The 13,721-nt window shown below is 46.5% G+C and overlaps 1 protein-coding gene across 2 annotated transcripts in view; it reads left to right on the forward strand.

The window, feature by feature from the left end:
* Window positions 1–239: 239 nt before the first annotated feature.
* SNX3 (sorting nexin 3) overlaps window positions 240–13,721 on the forward strand; it is a 39,942-nt gene continuing 26,460 nt past the window's right edge. For both annotated transcript variants that reach the window (XM_012925539.2, XM_004580339.3), the window contains exon 1: window positions 240–700. In XM_012925539.2, the coding sequence (XP_012780993.1) occupies window positions 539–700 (162 nt within the window). In that variant the 5' untranslated portion in view covers window positions 240–538. The remainder of the gene's footprint in view (window positions 701–13,721) is intronic.

The raw sequence follows: 13,721 nt of genomic DNA on the forward strand, positions 1-13,721 counted from the left end.
CGGCCTAAGGCAGAGGCAGACTTTTTCCCCTCCAGGCTTGTCGTTTAAACTTGTCTCGCAACCCCCAAAGCAACCGGTGAAAACTTCCTTTGGGGGGCTGAAGCCCAATCCGGCCTAGCCTGGAGCCGGCACACAGGAAGCTCCCGCCGGCGAGCGCCTGGCCTCTCAGCCACCGCCTGGTGACACCGCGCTCGCCCGCTGCATTATGGGCATTGTAGTCCGGCTGGCCCCGAGGCCGGGCACAGATCGCGTGAGCCCGCTGAGGCTCAGGTCCGCGCCCGCAGAGCCCCTCCCTGTCTCCGCAGGGCCTCCGGGCCGCGGGGCGCGGCTTCGCGGCGAGTCAGCTGTTTGTCCCTTGGGATTCCGAGAGGCGGAAACCCGAGGGGCGTGGGGAGGGGCTTCGCGCGTCGGGGAGAACGCCCGCCCTACGTGCTCGTTCCCTCGCGACCGCAGCGCGCGAGCCCCGTGTCCCCGCAGCGGGCGGCAGCGGCGGCGCCAGGCGCAGGGGGCGGAGGGAGCCCGCGGCGGCTACAGCGAAATGGCGGAGACCGTGGCGGACACCCGACGGCTGATCACCAAGCCGCAGAATCTGAATGACGCCTACGGGCCGCCCAGCAACTTCCTCGAGATCGACGTGAGCAACCCCCAGACCGTGGGGGTCGGCCGCGGCCGCTTCACCACCTACGAAATCAGAGTCAAGGTGAGGCCGTCTTTGCCCCCGGACCCCTTGGAAAGGCTCCGCCCGCCCGCCCTGTTGCTCCCCTCAGCGGATCGGGTTTCCGCATCGCCCAGGCCCGGCGATCCCTCCCCCTGTCCCTCCCGCCTGCGGACTCGGCCGGGCAGCCCTGTGGCCAGGCTGGGGTCGCGAGCCAGAGCCGCTGCTGGTTTGTGGGGGCTGGGGGTTGGGAGGTGGCTGCGGTGCGAGCCCGGCGCTGGCCCCCCGAACAAGGTGCTCGAAGAAGAGGGCGTGGGCTGAGCGCCGCCAGCCCTTGAGGCAGCTGATCTGGGAATGACATCTGAGTTGGGAAGGGAGTAGATCTTTCGAGAACATCGCCTGTCGCAGGGAAGGGTGTCTGCGCAAAGTTGGAGCCTTCCGAGGTTCTTCGCCAGGAGGCTTCCCCCTGGGCTGCCAAAGCCGGGCTTGCCGCGCTCCTAAGCCGTGCCCTGTGGAGTCTTAGGGTGAAACCTATGGGAGCGCCCACAAGGCCTTTGCAAAGGACTTAGCACGGTGACCGCAGTGGTGCTTAAGGCTAGGATGTGGGGAGGTGTCCCTCCTTCGCTGGCCAGTATGACAAGTGCATTAAAGACATGCTTGTTGGTTTGGGGAGTCTTACCTCTTTTAATTTCGAGATTTACACTTCGCGGAATGAAGGACTCAGCTGAAGTTGACACACACACACAACTTAGAATTTCACAGGCGGTATTGGTTGGCAGAGAGTCTTTCGGAGGATTTGAAAGATGCTAATTGGGAAGGGTTCTTCATTTTCACTCTGTATTCACTCTAAAGACCTTGCCCAAGTATGTGGAAGGGATCTTTCAAGATCAGTTACGTATACATAGAAATAACCTAGTCGTTAAAGACAACCACAAGTTACTGTGTTTAAAGAAAAATAAGTGAAAGATTATTTCCTTTAGGGTACTTCAGGATTTATGTAACAAGCTACTATCAACATTTGAGTGGAATGATTTCTCAACTTACTCATTTGTGTGTGTGGTAAATAAATAAATAAATAAATAAACCCACAAAGCCACCATTTGCCACCCTATCCGTTTTTGAAATGTCTAATGTTAAGTATATTCACATAGTTGTGAAACTTAATGTTCCTCTTAAAAGTGTTGATTTTTTAAAAAAGGCTAATCATCAAAATTTATTTTGAAGGTGATGGACTGTTGTCAGTCACCCTGATGCGTTCTTGCTATAGGGAAGCAGGGAAGCTGCCAGTTCAGGCTCCAGTCTGCCTAGCAAGTACATTTGCACATGGAATTCATGAAAAAGTGAGGGTTTTTTTTTTTTTAAATGATTTTGGATTGTCTTTAATATATGGCAGATTGTTCGCTAAAAAGAACTTCCTCTTTGGCCCTCTCTCACCAGTGTTTTCCCTTTATTCTTTTGCTGAAACAAAACTGGTATTCCTGTGTCTGAACTTCCCTGCCTGGCAGCTTCCTGTCAAGCAGTTGAATGGAATCTCCTCCCTCCACTTCCTCCACTTCACTAACTTCGTGTTTATCTTGCTGAGTGGGTTATATTTAAATGGATTCTAGAGTAGTGATTTAAGCCTTTCCTTTTCTATACATCTGATAGGTTATTTACCAGGTAGCTTATCTTTTGTGATGCTCAGATTGTTTATGATGTTGTGATTTGTGCATTAGAGAAAGTAATCCTTTTTAAGAGTGATTTATGATTTAGGGAATGAAAAAGCACTCCTGTTCTGGTTTGTATTTTTAGGCGAGCCATTGCCTTTTTTTTTTAAAAGATTTATTTATTTTATTACAAAGTCAGATATACAGAGAGGAGGAGAGACAGAGAGGAAAATCTTCCATCCGATGATTTACTCCCCAAGTGAGTGCAACAGCCATAGCTGAGCCAATCCGAAGTCAGGAACCTGGAACCTCTTCCGGGTCTCCCACGTGGGTGCAGGGTCCCAAAGCATTGGGCTGTCCTTGACTGCTTTTCCAGGCCACAAGCAGGGAGGTGGATGGGAAGTGGACTGCCGGGATTAGAACCGGCGCCCGTAAGGGATCCCGCTAGGCCCTACCGCTGGGCCCAAACCATTGCCTTTTAAAGACTGTTACAGTCATGAATCCAGTTGCCCTGTATGAAAATACAGGTGAATTTTTAACACTTCTGAAATGCCTTGGAGGCACCTTGAACGTGCAGTGGGGTTAGCTGAAATCTCAGGCCCCCATAGGAGAGTAAGACATTAGGCCTTATTTCAGCAGTGTGTGGTTTTGTGAGATCTTGCCTTAAGGTAGATGAATAGGTTAATCGTTTTGTAATTTTATTTATTGCTACTTTCCTAAACTGTTGCTCCTCTCCTTAGCTCCTGCTTCCTGCCTTTTGCTATCGAATTTACCACAGAGAAAACCATTTTCTGTTCCAGGCTTTGGGCCCTTAAACAAATTTAATAGTTACTCTGTAATTCTGGTTTTGAGAAAAATGTTCAATTTTACAGGATCTGATTGAAATTACTCTAATTCACAGGGTAATTTTGTCTGGATGGCAGCACTTTAGAATGCAAGTTTTCCAATCTCCATTTCTCTTTTGGTTTGAGGGTGGTGTTTAGGACTATTAGGATCACTTGATTGATATCTCTGGGCTGTTGAAGATAATTGGCACAGTGTTCATTTTTTTTAAATTGTTCTAATGGCTAGGTACAGCACAGAGTACCATCAGTGATTAAAGGTTTAGGAAAGCTCAGGGGCTAGAATTATTTTGGCGTATTAAAGGGAAGGCTGGAGAAGGGAAATTCAGTCACTGTTTTTGAAGTGTGTTGTAACTTTAATTTTCCAATATTTTTAATTAATTAAGATCTATTGTACCTTGACATGACTGTTTTGAGCAGGACTGGAGGTAAGGAGCATTCTTGAGCTCTGGTATAGTTTTGGGTTCAAAGAATAAATACATCATTTACTAGCAGAGGAAGGGCTCCACTTCCCCTCTGTGGAATAGCTTGCTGAGGGTTGTACTTCACTCCCAGAACTGAGATAATACACATCAACCTCGTGAGCACTGACACACACACACACACAGAGGTTAGATTTTTCTGAAAACAAGTGTCTTTTTTTTTTTTTTAAGATTTATTTTTATTGGAAAGTCAGATTTACAGAGAGAAGAAAAAGATCTTCCATCCACTAGTTCACTCCCCAAGTAGCCGCAACAGCTGGAGCTGAGCTGATCCAAAGCCAGGAACCCGAAATTCTTCTGGGTTTCCCACGCAGGTACAGGGACGCAAGGCTTTGGGCCGTCCCTGACTGCTTTACCCAGCCACCACCACAGGGAGCTGGATAGGAAGTGGAGCAGCCGGGACATGAACTGGTGCCCATCGTGTGCAAGGTGAGGACTCTAGCTACTAGACTACTGTGCCTGGCCCAACATGTGTCTTCTAAATAAAATGTCTCGGCCCAGAGACATTTTCTGTGTTAATATGCAGTTCAATTACCAACATTAAAAGTTTTCATTTTCAAGAAACATGTTTAGGTCCTGTGTGATGGCTTAGTAGTTAATCCTCCCCCATCATGTGTTAGGGTCCCAATTGAGTGCTGGTTCATGTCCCAGCTGCTCCACTTCCCATCCAGCTCCCTGCTTATGGCCAGGAAAAGCAGTACAGGATGACCCAAAGCTTTGGGACCCTGTACCCACATGGGACTAAGCTCCTGGCTCCTGGCTTTAGATCAGCTCAGCTCTGGCCGTTATGGCCACTTGGGGAGTGAACCAGTGGATGGAGGATCTTTCTGTCCTCTCTGTGAAATTTGCCTTTCCAGGGCCCGGCGCAATACGGTAGTAGCTAAAGTCCTCGCCTTGTACACCCAGGGTCCCATATGTTGCCGGTTCTAAAACCAGAGGCCCTGCTTCTCATTCGGCTCCCTACATGTGGCCTGGGAAAGCAGTTGAGAACTGCCCAAAGCCTTGGGACCCTGCACGTGTGTGGGAGACCCGGAAGAGCTCCTGGCTCCTGACTTTGAATTGGCTCAGCTCCAGCTGATGTGGTCACTTGGGGAGTAAACCATCAGATGGAAGATCTTCCTTTCTCTCTCCTCCTCTTTGTATATCCGCTTTTCCAATAAAAAATAAATAAATAAATCTTTTAAAAAAGATTTACCTTTCCAATAAAAATGAGTAAATTTAAAAAAAAAAAACACTTGGACTGGAAATGCACTTTCATTGAGGCAAGTGTGTTGTGACAAGAAGCTGTCTTAGCCTTTTGAAGTTGAGTTTTTTAAATTATAATTATTTATTTTTATTGGAAAATCAGATATACAGAGAGGAGGAGAGACAGAGAGGAAGATCTTCTAACAGCTGATTCACTCCCCAAATGGCCGCAACAGGTGGAGCTGTGCCGATCCGAAGCCAGGAGCCAGGAGCCAAGAGCCACTTCTGGGTTTACCATGTGGATGCAGGGTCCCAAGGCCTTGGCTGTCCTCAGCTGTTTTCCCAGGTCACAAGTAGGGAGCTGGATGGGAAGCAGGGCTGCGGGATTAGAACCGGTGCACATGTAAGGCGAGGACTTCAGCCACTAGGCTACCATACCAGATAGCATTCTCCTTCTTTCAAGTAAAATGAAAAGAATTATAACATGAATACAAACGTTGCTGTTCTTATCTTTCAGGTTCTTAGAAACTTTGTACTTTATTCATTTTCACCTATCACAGAGCCAAGGTGCAGGTGATTTTCTCTCAACCAAGTTATCTAATTGATGTCAACCAGTATTTAAGCTTAGGTTTGAATAGGTCAGCAGCTGCAGCCCGTTTAATTAAAGCCAGAAAAAAGTCAAGCGTACTTTCAGGTCTGTGTTACATGTAGTGAAGTGGTGGGGCCCTTTCCAGTGTGTGACCCTTTGAAGGAAATGCCAGCCTTGATACCTGGGAGCTGACTTCAGCCCCGTGATTCAGCACAGGTAAGGTGCACCCAGGAGAAATGAAGAGCGAGCTCAGCATTAAACGGAATGCTCTGATGAGGTGTGAGTTCAACAGGAAGGTATGTTAGTGATTCTCTAGGGGTGCCTGTAAAAGGCTCTTTTTCTGTAGATTTTAAAACTGAGTAATAAAGAAATCTTTCACCTGAGTACCTGTTCTGTACAAGGCATTGTGTTAAGTGTATGTGTATATGTATTGTGTGTGTATAGTTCCATGGTCCAGGTAACTGAATAGAGGAGATACTATCCCTGTTTTGCAGGTTAAGAAGCTGAAATTGCTGTGGGTCCTCATCTCTTGGGCCTTACTTGTTTTATGCTTTAGTCCTGCTGACCAAGCTGAGTTCTGTTACATGCAGGCCTTGGCAGGCACTTGTGTTTTGTTGGCAGTGGGCTTCCCTTAGCAATCTCACCTGGCAGCGGGGCTGTACTGAGGTCTCAGCACCCGGGCTTGTTGATCCCTGTGCTTCCTGCATGTCCTAGTAGCTCTGTTGGAATTGTTTGCTTCTCTGTGGCTTTCTGTGATTCCTTTATTTTCTGTTGTAAACTTCTGGAGGACAGGACTGTTAAGTCACCCTAATGCAATGCCTCACATTGCTCTGTGATAAACAAAATTTAGGAAAATTCCCAGGTCACGTCTATTAAATGGTTAAAATGCGATCTAAATCAATCTTCTGAGCTTAGGAACCCATTATTTTTCTTTCACCCTCACTAAACATTCAGATTGCCTAAGCAGCTTTTGAAACTATTGAGGTATTTTAAAAATCGAAATGAGGTCATATTTGGGCAGTGGCGAATTTAAAAGGCATTCCAGTAAGGGTGTTGACTGATTCACAGCAAGGCTGCACTGTGTTCTCTGTGTCACTGAGAAATAACGAGAAAAACAGTCACGACGACTGGAAACCTTCATGGGGTTTAAAAAAGCAGATTCTAAAATTGTAGTCGGTATATGAGACAAAACCAAAAAATAGCAGATCCTGACAGCAGAGAGAAAAGCAGTGGTATTTGTCAGAGAGGAAACTTTTTGAAGGGCAGAGATTTAAGTGTGAGCTGAAGGCATGCCAGCTTCTACAGCTTCGCCTTTGAAAAGGGGCAGGTGTGGACCGTATGCAGCTAAGCCTGAGCATAATCATGGAAGGAAGCCAAAAGACAGAATGTTTGTTCGTTTAAGAAAGGAATCTGTATTTTATAAATATTGCCATTCTCCAAAGTTTTGTTTAACTTTTTATATATTTTTTAGAAGATTTATTTTTATTGAAGAGGCAGATCAGATTTATAGAAGGAGAGACAGAGAAAGATATTCCATGCACTGGTTCACTCCCCAAGTGGCCACAATGGCTGGAGCTGAGCCAATCCGAAGCCAGGAGCCAGGAGCTTCTCCTGGGTCTCCCATGCAGGTGCAGGGTCCCCAGTCTTTGGGTCATCCTCTGCTGCTTTCCCAGGCCACAAGTGGGGAGCCGAATGGGAAGTGGAGCAGCCAGGATTAAACCAGCGCCTGGCATGTACAAGGCGAGGATGTAGCTACTGAGCCATGGCTCTGGGCCCAGTTGTCTATAGTTTAAAGATCAAAGTCTAACCATGATTAGTTTTCAACAATCCGGTGATTCCATATAATACAGGTTTTCCTTTACTTCTCACTTTCGTAATTATGGTTGTCACCGCCCCCCCCCAAGTACTGGGCTGTTGTTAGGTTCTTTGATGTTTGTACTATATTATGCACATAGTATCAAACAGAATTGAATAGTTGCAGTAGCCTAAAATATTTAATATCTGTTTTTAAGAAAAAATTTCCTGGGGGCTGACATTGTGATGTAGAGGGTAAAGCCACTGCCTGCGACAGACATCCTTCTGTGGGAGCAAAAAAATTGTGTCCCCGCTGCTCCGCTTCCCATCCAGGCTCTCTGCTGTGGCCTGGGAAGAGCATTGGGCCTCTGTATCGGCATGGGAGACCTGGATGAAGCACCTGGTGAAGCGCTGACCTTTGCAGTTATCTAAGAAATGAACAAGTGGATGAAAGATCTCTTTCTCCTCTCCTTGTAACTTTCAGATTAAATCTTTAAGTAAAATTTAAGAAGTAAAGACGATGTTTGAAAAAACTTCCCAATCTCTGGCCTGAAGCTTGTTTATGAGGCACTGAAATAATGACATAATGGAAATGCATCCCGTATCAGTGCACCTTGGTGCGGTTCCAGGCTGCCGCTCCTGACACTAGCTGCCCACACCTAATGTAGACCCTTGAAGTCTGTGGTCATGACCCTCAGGCTCACTGTCACCCATCTGGGGGACCCAGCTTGCTTTCTGGCTCCTGACTCCAGGCCTGCCCTGGCCAAGGCAGGCACTTGGAGGGTGAGCCAGTGGATGAGCACCCAGCTCCCTCTCCCTGTCTCCCCTGTCTTTCTCCTTCTCCCTCTCCTCTGTCCCTCGGGAGGAGCTGGAGCTTCGTCAGGCATGCCGAGACAGTGTGCTGTGCCAACTCCAGCCCTGAAGAGGATATTAATGCATACACCTGTTGCTGAGTGAATGCTATGTTAGGCACTACTTTTTCTTTCTTTTTTTAAGATTTATTTATTTTTATTGCAAAGTGAGATGCACAGAGAGAAGGAAAGTCAGAGAAGATCTTCCATCAGCTGATTCACTCCCCAAGTGGCCATAGCAGCCAGAGCTGGGCCTGTTCAAAGCCAGGAGCTTCTTTCAGGAGATTCTTCAGGGTCTCCTACGAAGGTACAGAGTCCCAAGCTTTGGGCCATCCTCTGCTGCTTTCTCAGGCCACAGGCAGGGAGCTGGATGGAAAGTGGAGCAGCTGGGATTAGAACCAGTACCCATATGAGATCCCTGGCGCATGTAAGGCGAGGACATTAGCCGCTAGGCTACTGTGCCAGGCCCTGACTTTTTTTCTAAGATTTTTTTTTCCATTGGAAGGACAGAAATACAGAGAAAAGGAGAGACAGAGAGGTAGATCTTCGTCTGCTGATTCACTCCCCAAATGGCTGCAACGGCCAGAGCTGTGCCGATGAGAAGTCTGGAGCCTGGAGCTTCTTCCAGGTTTCCCATTTGGGTGCAGGCTCCCAAAGCTTTGGGCTGCTTTCCCAGGATTGGAAGCTGGCTGCCGGAATTAGATCTAGTGCCTATATGGGATCCTGGTGCGCTCAAGGCAAGGACTTTAGCCACTAGGCTATCGTACTGGGCCCTAGACATTCCTTTTTCTTTCTAGAGTCCCAAGTTTTATGTAGACTCTGTATGTTACTCTGCTGTTTCAATTTACAGACTTCTTCTTCTTTTTTTTTTAAAAAGATTTATTTTATTTTTATTACAAAGTCAGATATACTGAGAGGAGGAGAGATAGAGAGGAAGTGGAGCTGCCGGGATTAGAACCAGCAGCCATATGGGATCAAGGCAAGGACCTTAGCCACTAGGCCACGTTGCCGAGCCCAATTTACAGACTTCTTTTCTCATTTATACCTTTTATGAACATCTTTGAGTAACTAAAGTGGAAGTTATTGCTGATAAAACTAATAGGAAGACAGATTCCTGATAATTTAGAGCTGGCCATCAAAGCAGTGACAAAACTGAAGTAGTGGGTCAAAGCCAGGAGGCAGAAATTCAGTCTCAGTGACCCGTATGGGCGGCAAGGATCTAGTAAATTCAGCCATTCCTGGCAGCCTCTCTTGGTGTGCAGCAGCAAGAAACTGGAGTCAGTAGCAGACTTGGGCTCGAGTCCAGGCACTCTTGGCGCAGAATGTGGACATCCTAACCAGCTGCCTAACTGGCAGGCCAAGTGCACTGCCTCCCAGTTGTCTCCATCCGCCTCACTGTGTTTGCAGAGCTGTGATCAGCCAGACATTCTACAAATCCTCTGTTGGTCTTCTATGATGTCACGGTGACAGTTCACAGACTGGGGAGTCCCTAGGAGCTCCTCAGTGGCTTGAGAGAATTCTCTGGTTGAAGGTCAGTGCCACTTCTGTTGGGTAATGGTGTCAGACTCCTCAAAGGGAAGATTCTACCGTGTTGGATGTTTTTTCGTCTTTCTCTCTTGGTGCTTCCTTGAGGGTTTGATGATGAGGGTGGAGGCAGGACTTGCCACTGAATTAGGGCCCTCTGACCCTCAGGCTCTTCCGGTTCCCAGAAGGCTTGGCAGTATTTTCACCAGCCTTTTTTGGAGGCAGATCTTGGTCTTGTGGCCAAGGCAGGCAGGGCATTGACTTTGCCACTGGTGCCCTTGGGGTACAGTTAAGGTGTGTGGGCGGCAAAGCTGCCCGAGACCTCAGGCCTTCCCTCCCTATCTGCCAGTCCCTTCGCTTTTGCAACTGGTGACTCTCAAGTCCCATTATCTAAAATTTGTTTTGGTATCTGAGACATTATATTAAATATATGAGTAGTTACTTTTTTTTCTAATGTCAAATGACTTTTTAGTTTCTGTGTTTAGTTGACATGTTCACTATAATTTCAGTCACTTAAAATAATTAAGAATAATTTGTTTTAAAAAAGAGTCAGAAACTAAAAATACAACATAAGAAAATACCATAGGTAAGATGTTGTGGCTCAGCGGAAAAAGCCATTACCTGCATTGTTGCCATATTATGTGGCCTGGTTCGAGTCCCGGCTACTCCATTTCCAATCGAGCTCTCTGCTGATGGCGTGGGAAAGCAACTGATACCTCCAAGAAGCCCTAGCACCTGACCTAGGCCCAGCCCAGCACTGGGGAGTAAAACAGTGCATGGAAGATCTCTTTTTTCTGAATCTCCTTCTCTATGTGTAACTTATTAGGTTAAGTAAGTTAACTTAGTAAGTTAATAAGTTAAATAGTAAGTTAGTCTTAAAAAAAAAAAGGGGGGGCCAGTGCTGTGATATAGCGGGTAAAAGCCTCTGCCTGTGGTGCAGCATCCCATTATGGGTGCCAGTTCATGTCCTGGCTGCTCCACTTCCAAACCAGCTCCCTGTTGATGGTCTGAAACAAACAACGGAAAATGGCTCAAACGTTTATGGTCCTGCCACCCATTTGGGAGATCTGGATGAATTTCCTGGTTCATGGCTTCAGCCTAACCCAGCCCTGGACGTTGCATTTATCTGAGGAATGGATCAGTGGATGGAAGATCAATATCTTGTCTCTAACTGGCAAAATAAAGGGTGGGGATTACATTGTAGAAGCAAATTTATAAATCACAATCAGAGAAAACATTCATAAAATTAAGAAAAGCTTTAAAGGTTGGAGTAGGCCATCCGTTTTCAATTTAGTTCTTTGATTGTTTAGAGGGAAAATGTTCATTGATCTGTTTTTCGTTAAAATTGTTTAAATATTGTAGCCAGTGGCCACCCATGGCTGTTTCAATTGAAGTGTTCTGCTAAAACCACAAGACTTCTGTTAGTTCGGTTTCCTTGAATTGAAGTTGATGTGTTAAGACTTGTCATTCGTGACTATGCCTGATATCAGCTTCTCTGGAATATTCAGGATTGCTGGGATGTGAAGGGACCAGTGTCCCATGCAAGAGCTTTCCACCTGAGCTGCTCTGATCAGTCTGGCTCACCCTGTCTCGGCTTAAGCATCTGTTAGTTGGCTTGCCACAACTGTGCCACAAACCACGGGATGACAGACTTGAACATGCAGATCAAGATAAAGGAGAAAACATTGCTTAGCCAAAGAATAAAGACTTACTGTCTTGACCAGAATATTTTATTATGTTGGGAAATTAAATATAATCTTAAAGGCTATAGTCTTGTATTAGACTGCAGCTTAGCTACAGTGAGCCAAGATGAGGGTCATTGGCTCCTCTTGCTATGGACAGTGATTTAATTTCTTTCAGACCTGTCCGTGTTGGATGCTAAAAATCTGAAAGTGCCTGTTCCTGGATGGATATCTGTTGGATCTGCTTTTACCTCTGTGGACAACCTTAGGCCCTCCCTCGAATTGTCAGCTCAGGGTCTCAAAGTGACTTCCTCTTCTACCTCTGTACTGACAGGGGAAGAGGAAGTGCTTCCTAGTTCCCTTCCTGTCCCACCTCCTCAAAGGTTCTTTGTGATTTATAAGCCCTTCAAAATGTGTGTAAAGTGTGTTCTTTTTTTTTTTTTTAAGATTTATTTATTTTATTACAAAGTCAGATACAAGGAGAGGAGGAGAGACAGAGAGGAAGATCTTCCGTCCGATGATTCACTCCCCAAGTGAGCCGCAACGGCTGGTGCGCGCTGATCCGAAGTCAGGAGCCTCTTTCAGGTCTCCCACGCCGGTGCAGCGTCCCAAGGCTTTGGGCCGTCCTTCACTACTTCCCCAGGCCACAAGTAGGGAGCTGGATGGGAAGCAAGGCCGCCAAGACATGAACTGGCACCCATATGGGATCCCAGCACATTCAAGACGAGGACTTTAGTCACTAGGCTACTGCTTCAGGCCCCAGAAAACATAATTTTAAGAACACACTTTCGGGCCTGGCGGCGTGGCCTAGCGGCTTAAGTTCTCACCTTGAATGCACTGGGATCCCATATGGGCGCCGGTTCTAGTCCCGGCGGCTCCACTTCCCTTCCACCTCCCTGCTTGTGGCCTGGGAAAGCAGTCGAGGACGGCCCAAAGCTTTGGGACCCTGCACCCGCGTGGGAGACCCGAAAGAGGCTCCTGACTTCGGATTGGCTCAGCTCTGGCTGTTGGCGACCACTTGGGGAGTAAATCAGCTTACTGAAGATTTTCCTGTCTCTCTTCTCCTCTCTGTATATCTGACTTTCCAATAAAAATAAATAGATCTTTAAAAAATTATGTTTTCTGTATCAATAAATACTTTTAATCAGTAAAAACGAGAACAAGGGGGTGTGGTAAGAGCAGGACGCCCCTGTCTTGACCAGGCATGCGCACCCCTTCCTCTTCTGTGAGCACACACACCCTGTGAACACAAGCAGCGTCACAGCAGCCCAGCTGTGCGGCCGCCCGCCTTGTTCACCCATGCCGCATTCCTAGTGTGTCCGCATGACAGCACAGTTAACACCTGACTTGTTGACCAGGGTTTGTATTTGTTTTACGTTTTGTCATCTCAAAGTTTTTTGACATCAGTCGCCAGAATAACAAAAGTAGGCTGTTTATACAGAAAGGGAAAGAATAAACTATAAAAGTTTGTGACGTAAGTTCTCATATAGACAAACCTAAGGTAATCCAGCGTAGATATTTAGAATTGAAAATATTTTTTAAGATTTATTTATTTTCATTACAAAGTCAGATATACATAGAGGAGGAGAGACAGAGAGGAAGATCTTCCGTCCGATGATTCACTCCCCAAGTGACTGCAACAGTTGGTGCTGTGCTGGATCCGAAGCCAGGAGCCAGGAGCTTCCTCCAGGTATCCCATGTGAGTGCGGGATCCCAAGGCTTTGGGCCATCCAACAATACTTTCCCAGGCCACAAGCAGGGAGCTGGATGGGAAGTGGAGCTGCCGGGATTAGAACCGGTGCCTGTATGGGATCCCAGTGCATTCAAGACGAGGATGTAGCTGCTAGGCCATGGCACTGGGCCCTAGAATTGAAAGCATTTTTATGAACCGTTTTTGTCGTGAGTATGCACAAGAACATGCATGTTCTAGAACACCTGAAGTTGGTAAGGACTCAGTGTTGGTCATCCTGCACGAGTTGCAGAGCAGAAATAACCTCCATTGTCGCTTCTTGAAATGCCTCTGAGAATTTCCGTTTTTGTAACTTCCTGATTTCAGTTCTTGTTGACAGATCCTTTTGTGTAAAGATTGTTTGAATTGTTTCAACACATCTTTTTTTTGGACAAGTTTTCTTCCTTTTGATAGTTTAATGTGTTTAAATGGCAAACACACACCACCGCCACTGTCACATTAACCATCTCCTTTCCATCTTCCCCTCTCCCTTGCCTGCCTGCCTCTCCGCTTCGCCCATCCTGGTAACCACTGTGGGCATGCTTATGGGAAGCAGGCGGTGGCTTAACTCACTTCACCACAACTTGGCTTCCTTGATTTATTTCATTTAATACAATATCCTTAATCTGGTATGGACATAAAAATAATCCAGTTTACTTATTTAATTGATACAAAAATGTTTTAATACCTGTGTACGTTGTGTAATGTTTAAATCAGGGTAAACATTTTTGTCTTCTCATAC

This window comes from Ochotona princeps, chromosome 1, assembly GCF_030435755.1.
Source record: "Ochotona princeps isolate mOchPri1 chromosome 1, mOchPri1.hap1, whole genome shotgun sequence".
NCBI lineage: Eukaryota > Metazoa > Chordata > Mammalia > Lagomorpha > Ochotonidae > Ochotona > Ochotona princeps.